The sequence below is a fragment of the Salvelinus fontinalis genome, chromosome 21, assembly GCF_029448725.1.
Source record: "Salvelinus fontinalis isolate EN_2023a chromosome 21, ASM2944872v1, whole genome shotgun sequence".
Lineage (NCBI taxonomy): Eukaryota > Metazoa > Chordata > Actinopteri > Salmoniformes > Salmonidae > Salvelinus > Salvelinus fontinalis.
Genome location: NC_074685.1, coordinates 38,274,097 through 38,296,643, shown reverse-complemented (window position 1 = coordinate 38,296,643; position 22,547 = coordinate 38,274,097). Strand labels below are relative to the sequence as shown.

The following is a 22,547-nucleotide window of genomic DNA, read 5'->3' as shown; positions in this document are numbered from 1 at the left end:
GTGTGCTGCGTTGGAGAGAGTACATTGGTTCGTTTTCAGGCCCCTGCCCAGGCTGGAAACTCTTGCTCTACTCGCTGTTGGGACATCGGCCTGAGGTGAATACAATCTGCTGTGTACCTCAGTGGGAGAATTGGATAGGGTAGTGCCACTTGCTACCCGGAGCTATGGGACAGCCTTTCTTTTTCCCCTGTTAGGCTTAGCGATGTGTTTTTTTCCCCCCCTTGCCAGCGGGCTATAGTGCGTAATTACCCACCGCATATCCGCACGAAGACGAGGGTTGAGTTACTGTAGGTTTTGGGGAAGCTCCATATAGATCTCATCTCTCTTCTGTGGTGCCCAGTGTGATTGTCATTTCTCTTGTGGTCCGGTCTGGTGTGCTCAGCAAAAGGGAAGAGCGATAATTTTTAAAGTATTTACTTCTGACTATGGTGTCTAATGTAGACGAGTTCATTCGCTTTCCATCAGAGGAACTGTTCGAATGATGGACTAAAGAACAGCTGTTGAAGATCGCTTAACACCACAAGATTGAAATTAGTGATAAACGTCTAAAGAAAGATTGTGTTGCCAAAATTTTATGAGAAGGACCCTGAGATGTTATTTTTTCGTTGCTGACACGCTCTCTTGTTCACCCTGTTCCTGAATGTCTATGTGACTGACCATTGTTTGGTTTTGTCCTGTTCCCGAATGTGTACGTGACTGACCATTGTTTGGTTTTGTCCTGTTCCCGAATGTGTACGTGACTGACCATTGTTTGGTTTTGTCCTGTTCCCGAATGTGTACGTGACTGACCATTGTTTGGTTTTGTCCTGTTCCCGAATGTGTACGTGACTGACCATTGTTTGGTTTTGTCCTGTTCCCGAATGTGTACGTGACTGACCATTGTTTGGTTTTGTCCTGTTCCCGAATGTGTACGTGACTGACCATTGTTTGGTATTGTCCTTTTCCCGAATGTGTACGTGACTGACCATTGTTTGGTTTTGTCCTGTTCCCGAATGTCTACGTGACTGACCATTGTTTGGTTTTGTCCTGTTCCCGAATGTGTACGTGACTGACCATTGTTTGGTTTTGTCCTGTTCCCGAATGTGTACGTGACTGACCATTGTTTGGTTTTGTCCTGTTCCCGAATGTGTACGTGACTGACCATTGTTTGGTTTTGTCCTGTTCCCGAATGTGTACGTGACTGACCATTGTTTGGTTTTGTCCTGTTCCCGAATGTGTACGTGACTGACCATTGTTTGGTTTTGTCCTGTTCCCGAATGTGTACGTGACTGACCATTGTTTGGTATTGTCCTGTTCTGTCGCTCCTGTCTGTTCCCTTCTGGTCTCGTTTTCTTAATTTCTCTGAAAGGTTGCTTCCTGTGCACAAAGTTTGCTGAGGTTTGGAGAGGACGAGGTTGGCTGGGGCAAGTGGAAGTGTGAACATGTACCCCCTCATCAATTTGGGACACAGAGGCTGGGTCAATTTGTTTGTGTGACTGGTATGGTGTTCCGCGGTCCTTGTTGGTCCCTGGTTTTATAGGGGGGGGCCGTATTCTTTCTCTTTGCTCTCTCTTTGCTCTTTTTTCCTTATGAGGTCGGTGGGCGGAGATGGGAGGGTCGTCAGCGACATGGGACACACCTGGGCCCAGTTGTGTCCCAGGATAAATACCCCACTTCCCCATTCATTGAGGAGACTCTCTCCATGCAGACACACTTATAGATTCTGGTTGTGGCATTTTTGTGGCCGTCTGCTTTGGCACCTTTTTGAACACCCCTCATTATCACATTTATGCACGCAACCACTCACTTACACTACTGATTACACACACCATTGTTAATTGTATTTAGTTTATTTAAGGAATAACAAAATCTTTATTAACTGATCTCCACGTTGCCTCCCTTTTTTTTTTTTTTTTTTTTTTTTTTTAATTTTACCCCCTTTTCTCCCCAATTTTCGTGGTATCCAATCGCTAGTAATTACTATCTTGTCTCATCGCTACAACTCCCGTACGGGCTCGGGAGAGACGAAGGTCGAAAGTCATGCGTCCTCCGAAGCACAACCCAACCAAGCCGCACTGCTTCTTTAACACAGCGCGCCTCCAACCCGGAAGCCAGCCGCACCAATGTGTCGGAGGAAACACCGTGCACCTGGCCCCCTTGGTTAGCACGCACTGCGCCCGGCCCGCCACAGGAGTCGCTGGAGCGCGATGAGACAAGGAAATCCCTACCGGCCAAACCCTCCCTTACCCGGACGACGCTAGCCCAATTGTGCGTCGCCCCACGGACCTCCCGGTCGCGGCCGGCTGCGACAGAGCCTGGGGGCGAACCCAGAGACTCTGGTGGCGCAGTTAGCACTGCGATGCAGTGCTCTAGACCACTGCGCCACCCGGGAGGCCACGTTGTCTCCCTTTTTGTTACGGACTATGAGCCGGTTCGTGACAAATAGTCCCCGCAAAAAAACAGTCTCATTGTCAACAGTGAAAATGCGACTCTGGGATGCTAGCCTTATAGGCAGAGTTCCTCTGTCCAGTGTCTGTATTCTTTGCCCATCTTAATAATTTATTTTTGTCGGTCAGTCTGAGATATGGCCTTTTCTTTGCAACTCTGCCTAGAAGGCCAGCATCCCGGAGTCGCCTCTTCACTGTTGAGACTGGTGTTTTGCGGGTACTATTTAATGAAGCTGCCAGTTGAGGAATTGTGAGGCGCCTGTTTCTCAAACTAGACACTAATGTACTGGGGGTACGCATACCCCAGTTTGGGAATACCTGCTCTACACTGAAGGGAAGTAGTAAGACAGGGGCCTGCAGTGTCACAGTGCCCCCTGCTGGGGAGACCTGGTGGTGGGAGAGAGGAAAGGACTGGTTCACACTATAAGGCCAAGCTGCAAAGTTAAAATTGTCTATATCGTAACTAATTTATGAAAACTAAAATAAACTTGTCTTAATTTAAGGTTAGGGCTAGGCATAAGTTTAGCAGTGTGGTTGGGGTTAAGGTTAGGTTGAACATTTTAAGAAGATACATTTTAGAACCTCCAGCTTTGCAGCTTGGCCAGATAGTGACAACCGAGAGCAGACTGGAGCCTCAGCTGGCCCTCTAGTCAGCAGTACGACATGCATGAGCAAGCTGGATAATATTGCAGATCAAAGTTCCAGTCAAATAGCACGTGTCACCTGGACTTACCCTCTGACAGTGCATATGTTTGTGGTGATAAATCAGTTTCCCAAGTCAGGATCAATAAATTAATACTATTACAACTACACAATGGTAAAGACAGGCTCTTCTTTTTCCTTGGATGCCCTCGATCACCATGTCTGCATGGTGCTGTGTGTGTTTCTGTGTGTGTGCAGCATGCGTGCAACACGAGTGCCTACGGACGTACCTGGATGCCCTCGATCCTCTCTGTCACGACGTAGGCATGGTGCATGGCGATAAGTGGCACCTTGACTCCAGCCATCTCACCCAGCTTAGAGGCCCACACTCCTGACAGGGCAAATAGAGAGTGTGTGCTTAAGCTCAACATTGCAGTCTGACTGATCTACAAATCACCTTGCATCCTAAATAAACTACTCGTCAATGATCCGTCCAAATCAACTCCATTTCTTGTTAAGGGATTTTTGTAATGGTTCAGTCATCTTGAATAGCGTCCAGATGCTTAAATAGGAGGCCAGAACATAGGCCTACGGGTCAAATGCACAAGGGTGGGGGTACTTTGTGGGTTCTCCAGACAGAGCAAAATGTAATCTGGGGTACAGTTACCATAAAAAGAAGTTGGGAATCACTGTGATAGACGACTGACTAACCTGCACAGTTTACGACCACGGGGGTCTGGATGGTTCCGTGGAAGGTCTCCACAGCCTTGACCCTCTTCACTCCCATGTCGTCTGTGCTCACCTGGATGCCTGTCACTGGACAGTTCTCTATCACCTGACAGGAGAGCGAGCCAATCAGAGATGAGGTGAAAGACAACCCCATGTACTGTGTACCCATACGTATCTATAGTTATAATACTCATGGCTATCGGCAGGAGTTTTTTCTGGCTGTGTGACCTGCCCAGAAACAAGCCTTACCAGACCCGGAGCCAGGATAGTGACTAAAGGGGCAGTGGAAATCGGTGAGGGGGCACAATTCTGGGGGGGGGGGGGGGGGGGGGTGTTGAATTGGAATTATATTGACTTCTGCTTATATCACGCCATTCCACAATAAACAAAAGTTCATTGAGTGCTTTTGAAGTGACAGGTTGGCGTGGAATCTGTAGCCTAATGTATCTCCGCTGCGCTGTGTCAGCATAAAATAGGGGCCTCCTAGCAGCTGTAAGGACAAAGATTAAATCAGGAGGCAGGCAGGTAGGTAGAGGTGGAAATGAGTGTTGGATTTATTTTTCACAGCGCTGCCGTTTCAAAGATGACGGTGATATTGACAAATATATACACTGAACAAAAATATAAAACGCAACATGTAAAGTGTTGGTCCCACCCCCAAAAAACATTTCTCACATTCTGTGCATAATTGTTTACATCTGTTAGTGAGCACTAATCCTTTGCTACGATAATCCATCCCCCTGACAGGTGTGGCATGTCAAAAAGCTGATTAAACAGTATGATCATTACACAGGTGCACCTTGTGCTGGGGACAAAAGGCCACTCTAAAATGTGCAGTTGTGTCACACAACGCCACAGATGTCTCAAGTTGAGGGACCATGCAATTGGCATACGGCGTACAGGAATGTCCACCAGAGCTGTTGCCAGATAATTACATTTTTATTTCACTACCATAGGCTGCCTCCAAAGGCGTTTTAGAGAATTTGGCAGTACATCTAACCGGCCTCACAACCACCGACCATCTGTAACCACAACAGCCCAGGACCTCCACATCCGGCTTCTTCACCTGTGGGATGGTCTACGACCAGCCACCCGGAGAGCTGATGAAACTGGGTTTGCACAATTGAAAGAATTTCTGCATAAACAATCCGAAAACATCCGAAAACAGCTCATCTGCATGCTTGTTGTCCTCACCAGGGTCTTGACCCGACTACAGTTCGGCGTCGTAAATGCTTACCTTCGATGGCCACTGGCACGCTGTGTGCAAGTGTGCTCTTCAGGGATGAATTCCGGTTTCAACTGTACCTGGCAGACAGCGTGTATGGTGTCGTGTGAGCTGTCGGTTGGCTGATGTCAACATTGTGAACAGTGCCCCGTGGTGGATGGGGTTATGGTATTGGCAGGCGTAAGCTACGGACAGCGAACACAACTGCATTTTATCAATGGCAATGTGAATGCACAGAGATACCGTGATGAGATCCTGAGGCCCATTGTCGTGCCATTAATCCGCCGCCATAACCTCATCACCACCACTCACCAGACATGTCACCCGTTAAGCATGTTTGGGATGCTCTGGATCGACGTGTACGACAGCGTTTTCCCAGCTCCCGTCAATATCCAGCAACTTCGCACACAGCCACTGAAGACGAGTGGAACAACATTCCACAATCAACAGCCTGATCAACTCTAGGAGAAAAATGGTGGTCACACCAGATACTGACTGGTTCTGATCCACGCCCCCACCTTTTTTTAAATATCTGTATTCCCAGTCATGTGAAATGCATAGATTAAGACCTAATGAATTTCTTTCAACTGACCGATTTCCATATGAGCTGCAACTGCGTGTATATTTTTGTTCAGTGTATATTTCACGGGGCATTGATCAAAATTGACACGATGAAACAAATTGGCAGGAGTCGGTGCCCAATAGTGGCGAGAGACGTGCCTATAGCGCTTCTTCACCACATACCCCTCGCCTTATTCTGGTCTCGACATTATTAACTACGCCCGAGACACGTTCTTCACGCGTGAGCAGTAACCTCAAACATTGTCAGAACGTAGCAGTGGTCATTTTCCCTTCAACTGAAATCCTTACTGTTCAGTATTTCTACCCACACTATCCAAACTAAGACATGTATCAGCGAGGCAGAATGGCACATTCCAATCCCCACCCCCAGCAGTGACAAGTTCCACACCCAGGGGCATTTGCGCTGGAGTCATTTTCTCTCCAAGCATTGGGAAAGAGACACAGCGCACCTTCTCTACAGGCACCGAAGGGAGCGCAGTCATAATCAATTCATTGTCAGGCAATGTCGGGATGAAAACCTTACACATCCCATCATAGGTCAGACGCTCCTGCAGAGCACCGCCCATAGTGCCATAGAACAGCAGAGGAGCAGAGAGTTTGACCCCGCCCTTATAAATATAACTCAAATATTACCGGCGGAGGCATAGCACGTTACTCATTTCGCCTCCCACTTTTATGGCAACCCAAAGGAATCATGCATAACCACCCCAGTGGCTTTCCATAGCCCCCCTACACACACACTGCGGAACGCTCTGTCCATTGTGCTGACACAGCGGAGATTTGTTGTTTTGCGCCAACCTGTCACTCAATCATTTGAACTTTTTTGCCATTTTTATATAGGGATAAAGAACTACAATTTAAGGGGGGAAAAGTTTGAACTGAGGGGGCTAATCCCCCTTTAGCCCCCTGGTGGAGCCAGGTACGATCCATTACGTTATAACCAATGCTCCCTATATTTTTTTATATTTTTTAAGCACGGAGCCAATTTCAGGTCTGCTGAGCGCTTGAATTTGAATCTTGTGAAATTTCTGTGCATCTTCGGGGACGCGTTCACTTTGAACAATGAGGCTGTAACCGCTTTAATTGACTGTTTTAACAGTGGCCATGTCTGTGGCTATTTGATCATAATGTAGGCCTACCAGAGTGGCCTACCATAAAAACCAAATGGAGAAAAAGTACCCCATAACATTTTAACATGGAAAGAGCGGTTCTATCATTCAGCCTACATTAGCAGCCATGTATGGGGTTCAATGTAGGCCTACATTCCATGAGCCTTTTGGAAAGAAAACATGCAGGGCTTGACACTCACCAGTTTATCAGACAAAGAGGTGACTGAACATTTTGTTGTGTTGTTTGATGCAAGAAACCACAATTCATTATTATTTCCGTACCATTATAACAGAGAATCATACAAATTATGCTACCCTCTGCCTACTGGGTACTTCGCTTATTCAAGCCTGTCTCAAAATAAAACACTGCCCTTTCAAGATACAATAAAGGTATTTACCAGGCTAGCTTTTCAGAGATGGCTAGAAATGTACACGTTTGGTGCTCTTGTAGGAAGCAATCACTCCCACATTGCTGACTACAAATGATCAATAACTGGGCTACTAAATCATTAACTAGCAAAGAATGTAAAATGAGCACACGTGGACACATGCTGCTCTCGCTTTGATCTCAAAACGAATGCATAATAATCACGACAGCTCATGCTGTAAAATAGTCCAGTTTAAAGTGAATGGCACGAATCCATATATGGCAATGGTCTATTTGCATATAAGCCTACTGCAGCTCAGATTGGTTATGGCGCACCGGTCTGTGTATAGTACGGGCCTGAGTATTGCTTGTCAATACAATAGAATCCTACACCGATACGCTCTGCCTACAACAAAATCTCTTGCATAGTTCGTTCTGGTATGTTGCATTGAAAGTGGCAAATATTGCATTGATTCGATCACAATTCCCACAGTAAAGGGACACGTTGATAGTGTTAACTAACGGGGAAAACTCGAAAAAGTTGAGTGAAGTTCAATCTCGTGCTTCTCTGCATGGACTGATTTTTCTTCTGCAGGGCAGTCTCTTGGGAGCTACATCCACAGCTTAGAGGGAACATTGGTTATAACATACAATCACATAGTAGTTATATGGTAAAACCATAATGGCATAGCGATGAATTCTTCAGGAGCTTTTTGTGCCATTGAGAGTAGGTGAGTGGGTGTTACAGGAGCAATGCCAACAGTAGTACCAACAGAGTATAAAGTGCCATAGTTTGGTATCTATCGCTGGCCATCTAAAAGTTTTACTGTCTTAATATTCATTAGTATCACTAATAGCAGGAAAGAGAATATGGAACAGTGGACTGGACACTACAGAGTTGATGCTCAGGGTTCAACGATCTCCCTACACTACAAAACACAGATAAACTGGTCAGAAACTAGCCTGCTCTGCTCCTGAGCGGTCTAGAAAAAACATTGTTACCTTAAGGAACTGCAGGTTTATAGCCCACTCAATGTCTTTTACTGCCTATTAAGGTGCAACTGTACGCCGGTGTCAAGATAATGTTCCCATCTTTAATAGTACACAAGTGGGAAGAGAATAATTAAGCAAATAACTCAATACTCAAGCCATGTAACGCTTAAGGAACTTGTGTGCATGCGTGTCACGCTGGTCTCCCATGGGAGAAACCAACATCTTAACCGTTAGCCAAATAGGAGATTCCCCTCATGGGCTGAGGCTGACACTGATTCTGAAGTCGCAGGCCAGGCTTAATCATCACAAGCCAATGAGCCCGTGTATGCATGCATCTGTGAGTGTTATCTTTACCGTGGCACCACGGGCAGTGGCTGCCCTGGACAGGGTGGTACAGGTGCCAGCGGGGTCCATGGTGCCATCCTTGGGGACGTACAGCGTGCCATAGAGGTCATCTACGTTCATCAGAGGGTACAGGTCTTTGGTCTCAGCGGGGGACAGGACGTGGGACTCGATACCGTACACCTTCCCCAACTGGAGAGAATAACAATAAATGACATCATCCTCGTGAGACAGCACCACACTTCCATTTTGCATGGAACCTCTATTAAATACAGGTTATTCTCACTGTGGGCAATTCCACTCAAAAAGGTCTGTTATTAACATGTTTTAACCACTCTCTTAAAATGGTAGACTATCAGGTACTCAGCAAGAAGGTCTGATTTCACCATTACTGAAACAGGACCCAGATGGTAAATATAAAGATCCAGTCCACCTAAACTGGAGAGCCCTTACACTTCCGTGCTGTGATGCCAAAAACCTAGCAAAATGCATAGAATTTAAAAAAAGGTATTGCCGGATATTAATCATCCTAAATCAGACAATACTTTTTACATGGACGATACATTGGAGATAATATAAGACAAATACTGGAAACAATAGAACACTATGAAAACTATTCCAACTGAAAAGGAGACTGAGTAGGACCAGCTTTGCAATCATTTTTTTTTGTTCACATTATAAAAGTGAAATCTAAGTCTCAGCATAATTCTATTACCATGGAATTGCCCTAGCTCAAAGACTGAAATGTTGACACCGCAATATTACATTTCATAAATCCACTATATTTGCTAACTTGTCTCCCCCTGCCCCATATGGGAGTTGTGTGATTTGAGTTCCAGATCATTTGTGCAATTATCAAAAACGGTCATATGGTCCAGTGCTGCAAGTAAAGACCTTGTTAAGCTGCAGCTGGCCCAGAACAGAGCGGCACGTCTTGCTCTTCATTGTAATCAGAGGGCTAATATTAATACTATGCATGCCAGTCTCTCTTGGCTAAGAGTTGAGAAAAGACTGACTGTGTCACTTTGTTTTTAAAAGAAACATTAACAAAAGTGTTGGAAATTCTAAACTGTTCGCATAGTCAACTTACACACACTTTACCCCACCAGACATGCCACCGAGGGTCTTTTCACAGTCCCCAGGTCCAGAACAAATTCAAGGAAACCTACAGTATTATACAGGGCCATGAGTGCAAGTGAACAGCAAACCTGGTTTCAAATTACAAATAAAGCAACCCCTCATGGCACAACACCTCTCCCCATGCAAATTGTAAAGTATTTTGTCGAATGTCTTTTTCGTTATATGTTGGACCCAAGTAAGACTAGCTGTCGCCATTGGCATCGGCTAAAGGGGATCCTAATAAAATCAAACTGGGCATTTCATCTCACACCCACGCACAAGTTACCGCTGGCCTATTTACTGAATTCGCTGGAGGGGTAGGTCTAGTCTGGACAAGTAAGGCTCATAGGTACAGTACCCAGCCTCTACCCTAACAAGTTATACAAGTTTACTCCATTGAGTCTAGTCTATTCTGGAGCAGCAGGGCCCAGTCTACAATACATACCAACGTGAGGCGTTTGTACTCGTCCAGCCTCTGCTTGTTAGAGAGAGACACCTCTACCCCAACCAGTCTAACCTAAGACCCCAGTCCAGTGTAGTCTGGTCCTGTATGAGCGTACCGACATGAGACGTTTGTACTCGTCCAGCCTCTGCTTGTTGGATGCGATGAAGAGGCCTCCGTTCTGGATCCAGCCCGTCTCTAGACCGGTCTCCTGCTCCAGGTCATGGCTGATCACCTGTCTGGTGTGGGCTAGCAGCTCCACCTCCACATCACTGGGCCTCAGCTGCCACAGCAGACCTGGGACAGAGACACCACAAGAGACAGTGACGATTAGTGAGGGAGCAGGAGAGAGAAAGAGAGACCAAAAGGGAGAGAAAGAGAAAGACGAAGACAGACAGAGCGAGGGGGGGGACTAATATGTAAGTACATTTGTTTTCCGGCCAATTAGACTCCCCTTTAACAATCCCAGAGGTTATATTCTTCTCCTTTAAAACCTGTTCAACTGCGTGGTTGTTTTGAACCCAGTCCCGGGTCCGCAGTGCGTCAACATCGGTGGCATATCCTACGAAAGCTACAGAACTTGTCTTTTTGGAAATTGAGCTCAGATTTTCAGCTGGCAATGTCATAATGCCTCTGTCACCACCCCCCCAGAGGCTATAAATCATGCTCTATGGTCATTTTCATAGAGAATGCAATTTAGGTCAAGTAACCAAAAAGGGGGGGGGATCTGTAAGCATGGTAAGGGTACACCCTTGTGGTCATCATAATGCATTTATTTTCCTATCGGCATTTAATGTGACATCACCTTGAATGCATCTTCCACATAACCCTTTGGGTCCCCAGGACCAGGGCTAAAAAAACACTGATATACATGACAGATCCATTTACAAAACAACCCGACACATTAATGAATCCATAGTAGCAAAAGCCACAGCCTGGATAGGCTTCTGGGTGCTTAGGTGGGTACTACCTACCTGCTGTGTGCCAGGTGGTTCCGGCGGTCAGTCTGTCTCTCTCCAGCAGCACCACGTTGGTCATGCCCATCTTGGCTAGGTGGTAGACTGTCTGGCATCCCAGGCTTCCCCCTCCGATTACCACAGCCTCTGCTGACTTGGGAAGGGGCTTGGTAGGCCCACTGCCACCCTCCTCCACCTACCATGAGATTTGTTTAAATAGAATCGTTTTTTTTTTTAAAGGCACACATAGTAAAACTACATTTATTAGATTTTTCCTTTATATGAAAAATATATATTTTTTAACAGGCAACAGATTGTTATTTGGCACTTGCACTGAAAACAACAAGTGTAGACCTTACAGTGAAATGCTTACTTACAAGCCCTTAACCCACAATGCAGTTCTATGAAAAATAAGTGTTAAGTAAAAAATTTACAAAACAAATAATTAAAGAGCAGCAGTAAAATAACAACAGCGAGGCCATATAAAGGGGGTACCGGTACAGAGTCAATGTATGGGGGCACCGGTTAGTTGAGGTAATATGTACATGTAGGTAGAGGTAAAGTGACTACGCATAGATAATAACAGAGTAGCATCAGCATAGAAGGGAGGGGGGGGGGGGGGGGGGGGGGGGCAATGCAAATAGTCTGGGTAGCCATTTGATTAGATGTTCAGGAGTCTAATGCTTGGGGCAGAAGCTGTAAACACAAATAAGTTTGAGACATTACCATTGTGGTCCTCCTTTAACCTATGTATTTAATTAACCAGGCCAGTCAATTAAGAACAAATACTTATTTACAACGACGGCCTTGCAACGTACATAAATAAAACGCGATACACCGAGTACAGAAAACCTTAAGAACACCTGCTCTTTCCATGACAGACTGACCAGGTGAATCCAAGTTAATGCTATGCTCCCTTATAGATGTCTCTCGTTAAATCCACTTCAATCGGTGTTGATGAAGGGGAGGAGACAGGTTACAGAAGGATTTTTAAGCCTTGAGACTATCGAGACAGGGACTGTGTGCCATTCAATGGGCAAGACAAAATAATTAAGTGCCTGAAAGAGGAGGAAGGGAAGCGCTACTGTTACGTTCCCCAGTTTCTGTGTTCTGTTTTGTATTTGAGTGTGTGTTTCAGGAGATGGCTTCCTGAAGTACTCCCCAACCAGCTGATTGGTCAACCCCAGGCTAATTGGTGATTGGAGCTGACCCCGCCCCCCTCGTCAAGAAGCAGCTGACTCTAATCACCATTGCCACCTGAAGATAAAAGCCAGTGTTCTGCCCAAGAGAGTAAAGATTGAGAGAGGAGAGAGAGGAGATGAGATTTGGAGTAGAGATTTGGAGATTGAGAGAGAAAAATTAGATTGTGATATAGTGTGGGTTGTGTATCAGAAAGTGTGGTATGTACTGTTGTTGTTGGTAGCAGTTTTTCTATGTCCTGTGTTTGTGAGTGTTTGTGAAATCATTAATAATTACTCTGTTTCATTTGTTCCCAGGGGGGAAGGAGAAGGCACTTTGGGAGTGCTTAGGCAAGAGGCCCGCGGGCATACATATACCCATAGTATATTTACTGTCTAGGCACACTAGGTAAGACCTGGGCGGACCACCCCCTGTATTTTGGTTAGGGCACCAGGCGGTGTTAAGTTAGGTAAGTTAAGTGGGTAGGCAGGTTAGATAGGAGAGGGGGAACTTTGATATTTACTTTCTTTGCTTTGGTTCCGTCCAGCCCCTTTTCCCCATATTACCGTGTAAGAAAATAAATCCAAGTAAACGGTAAAATCTGCTTTTGTGTCATCCTTGCTCGCATCTACAGTCCATACCTCTTGCACTTCAGAGAGTTGAGTTATAGCAGGGAGTTGCGTTCCCTCTTCTCAGAAGCGTGCGTAACAGCTACTAAGGTACACTATAGTATATTTTAGTAGATAGAAGGTGCTCTTTGGTAAAAGGGGTGAATTGGTCATCAAAAAGAAAGGAGGACCAAGGCACTCGTCATATAATTAATTAAAAATGCCTTTATCCCTGACGAAGGCCATGCGGCCGAAACGCGTCGGATTTTTAAAACTTTGTTTCTATTGAACATGCCAGACAAATAAAGGCATTTTAATTAATTATATGAAGAGTGCCTTGGTCATCCTTTCTTTTTAAAAGAATGAAGTGCCTTTGAACGGGGTACGGTAAGTAGGTGCACCGGTTTGTGAAGAACTGCAATGCTGTTAGTTTGGTTTAACTTAGCGGTCACTCAACAATCATAGCGCTGCCATTCCAAACCAATCAGAGCGCTTGGAAATGTGCATCTGGACACTGCGCCGCCCACTCAGGTCAGAGTGTTATCATCGTCCGAAAAGAGTACGGTTTCTGAGGACTAATTTGTGGTGGTCAGGAAGAAAAGGAAGAAAAACATCCCGTGGAGCAGCGTTTCCCAAACTTGGACCTGGGGACACAAAGGGGCACACGTTTTGGTTTTTGCCATAGCACTACACAGCTGATTCAACTCATCAACTCATCAAGGGACGGCAGCGTAGCCTAGTGGTTAAAGCATTGAAAGGTTGCAAGTTCAAATCACCGAGCTGACAAGGTACAAATCTGTCGTTCTGCCCCTGAACAAGGCAGTTAACCCACTGAAAATAAGAATTTGTTCTTAACTAACTTTCCTAGTTAAATAAAGGTCAAATAAATGTAAAATAAAAAAAATGAAGCTTTGATCATATTAAATCAGCTGTGTAATGCCAGGGCAAAAACCAAGAAGTGTACGCCTTGGGGTCCCCAGGACCGAGTTTGGGAAACGCTGCTGTAGAGGATCTGAATCAGCACTAAGTACTGGACAAAGCAGGTGAGGGCTCAGAAGCCAACCGCTCAGACGAGCTCCTGCTAGCCGTTCTTTCACCGTGTGTATCAAGAATGGTCCACCACCCAAAGAACATCCAGCCTTGACAACTGTGGGAAGCATTGGAGTCAACATGGGCCAGCATCCCTGTGGAACGCTTTCGACACCTTGTAGAGTCCATGCCCCGACAAATTGAGGCTGTTCTGAGGGTAAAAGGGGGGGCGCAAATCAATTCTAGGAAGGAATTCCTAATGTTTGCTATACTCGGTGTATAATGCACTACTTTTAACCAGGGCCGATAGGGACTGAGGATTAGGGTGCCATTTCGGACATAACCATAGAGGATGACACAAAAACCATCACACAGACCTTGAGTACGTTCTCGTAGGGGACGCTCTTCTCCGTGGTGGGCTCTGAACTGGAGCTGTAGCGACGGGAGGTGGTGGCAGAGCGGCACAGGGGGGAGAGGGCCGGACGGCAGCTAGCCACCTTCCGCACTGCTGTCCCCAGGAAGGCCATGGCCCCTGCACACAGAGACACATACCGGTCTGATTCTGGCCTGGCTACGCAGCTACCATGGCTATGCCTCCTACAGACAGTCAAATACACATCCCTTTAAGGTGTCAAACTTATCCCATGGGGGGCCTAGTGTCAGATTTTTGTTTTTTTCCCCCTTTCAATTAAACCCTAGACTGCCAACTAAAACATTTATATTTAGTTTTGCCTTCTGTAAATGTAAGAAATATTGCCTAGTGCCTTGTCATTCTGTTACAAAAAAAACACATAGAAAATATTTTTAAAGCTAATATGTCACGCCCTGGCCTTAGTATTCTTTGTTTTCTTTATTATTTTAGTTAGGTCAGGGTGTGACGTGGGTAATTTATGTGGGTTTTGTAGTGTCTAGGGTGGTTGTAAGGTTTAGGGGGTTTATTTAGAGTAGTTGGGTTTATGTTTAGTATAGTTGTCTAGCTGTGTCTATGGTTGAGTGTAGGTGTTTAGGAAAGTCTATGGTTGCCTGAATTGGGTCTCAATTAGAGACAGCTGGTTATTGTTGTCTCTGATTGGGAGCCATATTTAAGGTAACCATAGGCTTTAGCTGTTTGTGGGGAAATGTCTATGTCTAAACGTTAGTAGCTTGTGTGCACTTTCGTTTTGTAGCTTCACGGTTGTTTTGTAAGTGTTTTGTTTCGTTTTTTCCTTCTTCAAAATAAAAAGAAGATGTTCTTTTCACTCGCTGCGCCTTGGTCCTCACTCTCTCCTATAGACGATCGTGACATAATACCAGTTACACTAATCATAAACCGCAACAATTTCAAAGATTTTACCGAGTTACAGCTCATATAAGGAAATCAGTATTTCACGTGACTGGGAATACAGATATGCATCTGTTGGACACAGATACCTTACAAAATATGTAGGGGGTGGATCAGAAAACCAGTCAGTATCTGGTGTGACCATTTGCCTCACACCAGAGACATCTCCTTCACATAGAGTTGATCAGGCTGTTGATTGTGGCCTGTGGAATGTTGTCCCATTCCACTTCAATGGCTGTGCGAAGTTGCTGGATATTGGCTCTTCAATGGCTGTGCGAAGTTGCTGGATATTGGCTCTTCAATGACTGTGCGAAGTTGCTGGATATTGGCTCTTCAATGACTGTGCGAAGTTGCTGGATATTGGCTCTTCAATGACTGTGCGAAGTTGCTGGATATTGGCTCTTCAATGACTGTGCGAAGTTGCTGGATATTGGCTCTTCAATGACTGTGCGAAGTTGCTGGATATTGGCTCTTCAATGACTGTGCGAAGTTGCTGGATATTGGCTCTTCAATGACTGTGCGAAGTTGCTGGATATTGGCTCTTCAATGACTGTGCGAAGTTGCTGGATATTGGCTCTTCAATGACTGTGCGAAGTTGCTGGATATTGGCTCTTCAATGGCTGTGCGAAGTTGCTGGATATTGGCATGAAGTGGAACACGCTGTCGTACACGTCGACCAAGAGCATCCCAAACATGCTCAATGGGTGACATGTCTGGTGAGTATGCAGGCCATGGAAGTCTAGGACATTTTTAGGGAATTGTGTACAGATCCTTCCAACATGGGGCCGTGCATTAGCATTAGAGGTCGACCAATTATGATTTTTCAATGCCGATACCGATTATTGGAGGACAAAAAAAGCTGATACCGATTAATCGGACGATTAATTTTTTTACGACTTTTTTACAAATATATATCATACACACACCCACATTTTTGTAATAATGACAATTGCAACAATACTGAATGAACAATGAACACTTTTATTTTAACTTAATATAATACAAATACACACAGCTCTGAAGTGACAATGATACTGAAAAGTCTGCTTAGGAGACAAATACTCTCAACTGTTTGAATAAAAATAGAGTTTAAGTTACCTGTGATGAATGTTGAAAACAAAAACTTTAATTTCTATATGCAGGAAATTCTATTTTAATAATGGGCATGGTAAGAATTGACAACCAAAGTGCAAGTCATAATTCCCATGACATCTTCTAGCAAAATCTGAAAAGCGGTTCCTTCATTTATTCCATAGGATATTTTTAGATTCACTTAAAATAAGGTCTGTGTTTCGTGTAGGCTTACATCACCGTGCCAATTTTATAACTGTGTAGATATCCATAGGACAAGGTAACTCTGATCAATATTGGCTAAATATAAGCGAAGATTAAAAAAAATTGTAGAGTGGATTTATGAAAATATGTTGACAAATGTTACCTTATCCTAGTGAGATTTACATGGGTATCAAAACGTCGAGGCGGTTTAAGCCTGCACGAAACACAGACCTTATTTGAAGTAGATCAAGACATTCTCTATGGAAGACATGAACGGTAAAATAACAAAGGAACCCCTTTCAAGTTCAGCCGCAAGTTATTACAGGAATTATAACGCGTCGACTATTTCTCTCTAAACCATATACCTTTGACTAATCCGGAAACTATCACCTCGAAAACAAAACGTTTATTCCGTTCTGTATTTTATCTAAACGGGTGGCATTCCATGAGTCTAAATATTCCTGTTACATTGCACAACCTTCAATATTGTCATAATTACGTAAAATTCTGGCAAATTAGTTCGCAAAGAGCCAGGCGGCCCAAACTGTTGCATATACCCTGACTGCGTGCAATGAACGCAAGAGAAATGACACAATTTCACCTGGTTAATATTGCCTGCTAACCTGGATTTCTTTTAGCTAAATATGCAGGTTTAAAAATATATACTTGTGTATTGATGTTAAGAAAGGCATTGATGTTTATGGTTAAGTACACATTGGAGCAATGACAGTCATTGATTGATTGTTTTTTATAAGATAAGTTTAATGCTAGCTAGCAACTTACCTTAGCTTACTGCATTCGCTAACAGGCAGGCTCCTCGTGGAGTGCAATGTAATCAGGTGTTAGAGCATTGGACTAGTTAACTGTAAGGTTGCAAGATTGGATCCCCCGAGCTGACAAGGTTAAAAATCTGTCGTTCTGCCCCAACGTTCCTAGGCCATCATTGAAAATAAGAATGTGTTCTTAACTGACTTGCCTAGTTAAATAAAGATTAAATAAAGGTGTAAAAAAAAAGAAAACGATTTCCGATTGTTATGAAAACTTGAAATCGGCCCCGATTAATCGGCCATTCCGATTAATCGGTCGACCTCTAATTAGCATGCTGAAACATAAAGCGATGGCAGCGGATGAATGGCACGACAATGGGCCTCAGGGTCTCGTCACGGTATCTCTGTGCATTCAAATTGCAATCGATAAAATGCAATTGTGTTCATTGTCCGTAGTTTATGCCTGCCCATACCATAACCCCACCCCCACGAGGCACTCTGTTCACAACGTTGACATCAACAAACTGCTTGCCCACACGATCCCATACATGCAGTCTGCCATCTGCCCGGTACAGTTGAAACCGGGATTCAGCTGTGAAGAGCACACTTCTCCAGCATGCCAGTGGCCATCGAAGGTGAGCATTTGCCCAATGAAGTTGGTTACGACACCGAACTGTAGTCAGGTCAAGACCCTAGTGAGAACAAAAAGCATGCAGATGAGTTTCCCTGAGACAGTTTGTTCATAAATTCTTTCTGTTGTGCAAACCCACAGTTTCATCAGCTCTCCAGGTAGCTGGTCTCAGACCATCCCACAGGTGAAGAAGCCAGATGTGGCGGTCCTGGGCTGGCATGGTTACACATTGTCTGCAGTTGTGAGGGCGGTTGGACGTACTACCAACTTCTCTAAAACGACGTTGAGGCGGCTTATGGTAGAGAAATGAACATTCAATTCTCTGGCAACAGCTCTGGTGGACATTCCTGCAGTCAGCATGCCAATGGCAAGCTCCCTCAACTTGAGACATCTGTGGCATTGTGTTGTGTGACAAAACTGCACATTTTAGAGTGGCCTTTTATTGTCCCCAGCACAAAGTGCACCTTTGTAATGATCATGCTGCTTAATTAGCTTCTTGATATGCCACACTTGTCAGGTGGATGGATTATCTTGGCAAAGGAGAAGGTGAAATGCTCACTAACAGGGCTGTAAACAAATTTGAAACCATTTCTGGGATTTTTAATTCCGCTCATGAAACATGGGACCAACACTTTACATGTTGCGTTTATATTTTTGTCCAGTATTGTTAGTGTTCTTACTGATAACTTGGTTTGTGATTTATTAAATGATTAAAATGTGTCATTCTGTTACCAAATCTGTAACAGAATGGCTACAACTGAATTGTCACCTGCTACTGTCCTCCCTTCCACTGGCATACTGTTATGCTCGGCTCTGTTTTCTTTCTGTCACATGGTGGTCAAAGCAAGAGAGTGTGGAGAACCTGAAAGGCACCTGTCAATAAAATCACTCAACCTGGACACACTAATAACACTAGTGACATCACAGCCATCATACATAACATTTTTCTTCTATCTCCTTAATGTTTTTGTTTTTTTTACTGTAAAGTGTGTTGTGTTTTAAAATGAACTTTAAATAATGTTTGATTTAAACAGAGGGCCATTGGCAGCTACCAATACTTGACCTGGGCTCTAATGGGAGATCCTGTAGCACTGCATCGTGCATCCACAGAAACAACATTCACTTTAGTCTAAATCAGGGGTGTCAAACTCATTCCACGGAGGGCCTAGTGTCTGCAGGTTTTTGGTTTTTCCTTTCAATAAAGCCCTAGACAACCAGGTGTGGGGAGTTCCTAGCTAATTAGTGATGTTAATTCATCAATCAAGTACAAGGGAGGAGCGAAAACCCGCAGACACTCGGCCCCCCGTGGAATGAGTTTGACACCTGTGGTCTAAATGGAACAGCCTAGTGGAAATGTCCCACTTGAGTTTGATGTGTTATTGGCCACATAGGCCTTCGCAAATAAACAGAGTAAATATTTTACCAATGTAGCCTGAATTTGTTAGCCTGAAATCTGATACCGGTTTTCCTTTTACTCCGTGTCATGCCAATTAAACATTCGACAACATTTGTTAGGCCAACACTTAGAAGCGCTGTAGCCTACTGTGTGTGTGTGTGTGTGTGTGTGTGTGTGTGTGTGTGTGTGTGTGTGTGTGTGTGTGTGTGTGTGTGTGTGTGTGTGTGTGTGTGTAATAAACTATACAGAAAGGAATATATGCAATTCTAAACTGGGTGGTTCGAGTCCTGAATGCTGATTGGCTGACAGCTGTGGTATATCAGACCGTACACCACAGGTATGACAAAATATTTATTTGTAGTGCTCTAATTACTTTGGTAACCAGTTTATAATAGCAATAAGGCACCGCAGAGGGGTTGTGGTATATGGCCAATATACCACGGCTAAGGGCTGTATCCAGGCACTCTAAGAACAGCCCTTAGCCGTGGTATATTGTCCATATACCACACACCCCCGAGCCTTATTGCGTAACTATACAACTGGAGAAAGAATTTTAATACTGAAACAATGTTGTAAATGTCAGAGAGACAGTCAGCAAGTTTATACAAATCTCCGCTATTTTAAGCCAAGTGCTAGTCTAAAATGGGATAATGTCTAGATGCGTTTTACACTGGAGACAAAGTTCACAAATTGTCTAGCTTGGTTGATGTGACAATTGATTACCCAGTCAAATCGAAGAGGCCGTAGGCATTTCAACGTCATAGGTGGTAATTTGTGGAATAGACAGAGGCTGGAAAGCGGTTTTAACCAATCTGCATCCGGGATGAGACTCACCCGTTGTGTAATATAAAGTAAATGAACTGTGTTGTGTGCTCCCCTACACGCAAACACTTACTTTGCTCCTATACGCTTCTGTTCTTGATTAAAGTTGATCCCCAAAAATGCAATAAGAGGGGGAAAGCACACAGCCGGAGACCGTTAATATGAAACTCACTCGAAAATGGCCGTGTGGTGTCTGAGCCCGAGCTCAAAGTGTGGTTATCGCTGGCAGCAGTTTCATCATCCCTAACCTAAAACGTAGCAGGCGTAAAAGAAACGCCTGAAACTAAATACACTAAATACTGATGATGACGAGAAGAAAAAACTTTCTAGGGAGATTGTCTTCTGCACTGTTCAACCAATCCAGTAAATGTGGAGGAGGAGTTCAAATGGAGTGACGCCGTGTTAACAAAGATTTTTAGAACTAACCCAAGATAGACAACGGCATGTCGTTTCCAATGGGAGCAAATTAATCATAGTGACTGGAACAAAGAGGAAGTTGGCAGAGCCAAGCACGAGCTAGCGAGATCCTATTGGAGCGTTCTATCATATATTTGCAGTCAAATGAGCCTCTAGCATGAGTGGAGTGAGTTTGGAACCCGTGTATGAGTCTTTGAAGTACTTTTCACCTACAAACTTTATATGTCCGAACTCAAAATCAGATATACTTCCAAAAATAACATAGTCGCTGTGGTAGATCGTTTATTTTCTGCATTTATTAGAGTGCCATCAGGTAGCCTGCTTTCAGATGTGACCATGTAAACAGGATTATTAGGGAGATCGGTCTTGCAAAGCATCTAAACGTTTTAATCGAACTATTATATGAATCTGACTATCTACAAGAATCACATTATTGTGTGCATGTAACCATACTCAATTGGGCGTTAGCTCAAAAACCCAACATTAGCATGAATTTCGTCAACAACAAGTACAACATTACAAATATTTTCGTTTCGACTGATTTTGAAAAGGGATTGAAAGCGATTCTACAGTCTAGCACAGGTGTCAAACTCATTCCATGGAGGGCCGAGTGTCTGCGGGTTTTCGCTCCACCCTTGTACTTGATTGATGAATTAACATCACTAATTAGTTAGGAACTCCCCACACCTGGTTGTCTAGGGCTTTATTGAAAGGAAAGACCAAAAACCTGCAGACACAAGGCCCTCCGTGGAATGAGTTTGACACCCCTGGACTCTACTGGGTGAAGCGTGATACGCTCGTCATTCATTGCAATGGGATTCCTGTCTCGTTTCTCTAATATCTCTGTAGAGGCTAGATCATCACAGACAACTTCAGGAGTAGAATGTTGGGTAACCAGCAGCGAAGCATTCGATGACAAGAAGTAAGGATGAAGATACAATGTTGTCCGCTGAGAGCGTGCGCAACCAACTGCTGAAACACGTTTGCAACGAAATTATCACACATTATTTCAACCAGCTTTTTCATTCATATTTGCCTTTTAGCGCCTATCTTGAAATATATAGTTGTCACTTAAATACACTTAACTTATTTTAAATACACCTTATTTGACCATCTAAGTAACCGTCTAAAAATAAAGGTTAATCGTTAGAGCCAGGATCATTTGTGGCTCCTGGGGTGTATTCATTACAGAAACCGTGTATCGTTTATGAACCAAACGGAAGCAAACAGAGCAAGACGAGTTTCTTTTGGGCAAATTCAGGTAGGTCCCTCCCCATTTTTTTCGTTTAAGGAAAACGTTTTGCACCAGAATTGGCCAAATGAATACACCCCTGGAGGGATGCTTCGTGCATGAATGTGATCTCTATCCCCATAGTGTCAGGTAGCCTAAAGATTAGAGTGTTGGGCCAGTAGCTGAAATGTTGCTGGTTTTAATACCTGGCCTACAAGGTGGAAATCTGTTGATGTGCCCTTGAGCAAGGCTCTTAACCATAATTTGCTCCAGGGGCACTGTACTAACATGGCTGGCCATGTAAAACAGCACATTTCACTGCCCATAAAACATATATATATATATATATATTTATTATTTTATTTTTCTAGCCAGAGCAGAGCAGTGTGTGTATGGTTGATTAGGGATGGGGTTAACCCTGCACATGGCAGGAGAGGCTCCCAGCAGGGGCCACAGCTGTTTCTTCTCTCCTCCTCTTCTCAGAGCCTGGACCAAACCATGCAGAGCCCGGACCAAACCATCAGCCACTCTCATAACATGACTGAATAATCATAACAAAATGGCTGAATATGCTAAGACCGTGGGAAGTAGTTGAAGCAAAGAACGAATGGAAATATTGTATTACCTGTATTGTGTAGGCTATAGTGTATTGTTTACTGTGTTACCTGTATTGTGTAGGCTATAGTGTATTGTGCATTGTATTACCTGTTTTGTGTAGGCTATAGTGTATTGTGAATTGTATTACCTGTTTTGTGTAGGCTATTGTGCATTGTATTACCTGTATTGTGTAGGGTATAGTGTATTGTGCATTGTATTACCTGTATTGTGTAGGCTATAGTGTATTGTTTATTGTGTTACCTGTTTTGTGTAGGCTATAGTGTGGTGTGCATTGTATTACCTGTTTTGTGTAGGCTATAGTGTATTGTGAATTGTATTACC

The 22,547-nt window shown here is 44.1% G+C and overlaps 1 protein-coding gene across 2 annotated transcripts in view; it reads right to left on the bottom strand.

Annotated features, from left to right (window-relative positions):
• sardh (sarcosine dehydrogenase) overlaps window positions 1-20,330 on the bottom strand; it is a 96,332-nt gene extending 76,002 nt beyond the window's left edge. The window contains exons 1-7 of one of the 2 annotated variants that reach the window (XM_055875118.1): window positions 20,034-20,330; window positions 14,126-14,280; window positions 10,951-11,128; window positions 10,095-10,273; window positions 8,428-8,607; window positions 3,780-3,903; window positions 3,359-3,459 (exon numbers count right to left, since the gene is read on the bottom strand). In XM_055875118.1, coding sequence (XP_055731093.1) covers window positions 3,359-3,459; window positions 3,780-3,903; window positions 8,428-8,607; window positions 10,095-10,273; window positions 10,951-11,128; window positions 14,126-14,275 — 912 coding nt within the window. In that variant the 5' untranslated portion in view covers window positions 14,276-14,280; window positions 20,034-20,330. The remainder of the gene's footprint in view (window positions 1-3,358; window positions 3,460-3,779; window positions 3,904-8,427; window positions 8,608-10,094; window positions 10,274-10,950; window positions 11,129-14,125; window positions 14,281-20,033) is intronic. The other variant, XM_055875119.1, reaches the window with a different exon arrangement.
• Window positions 20,331-22,547: the final 2,217 nt, after the last annotated feature.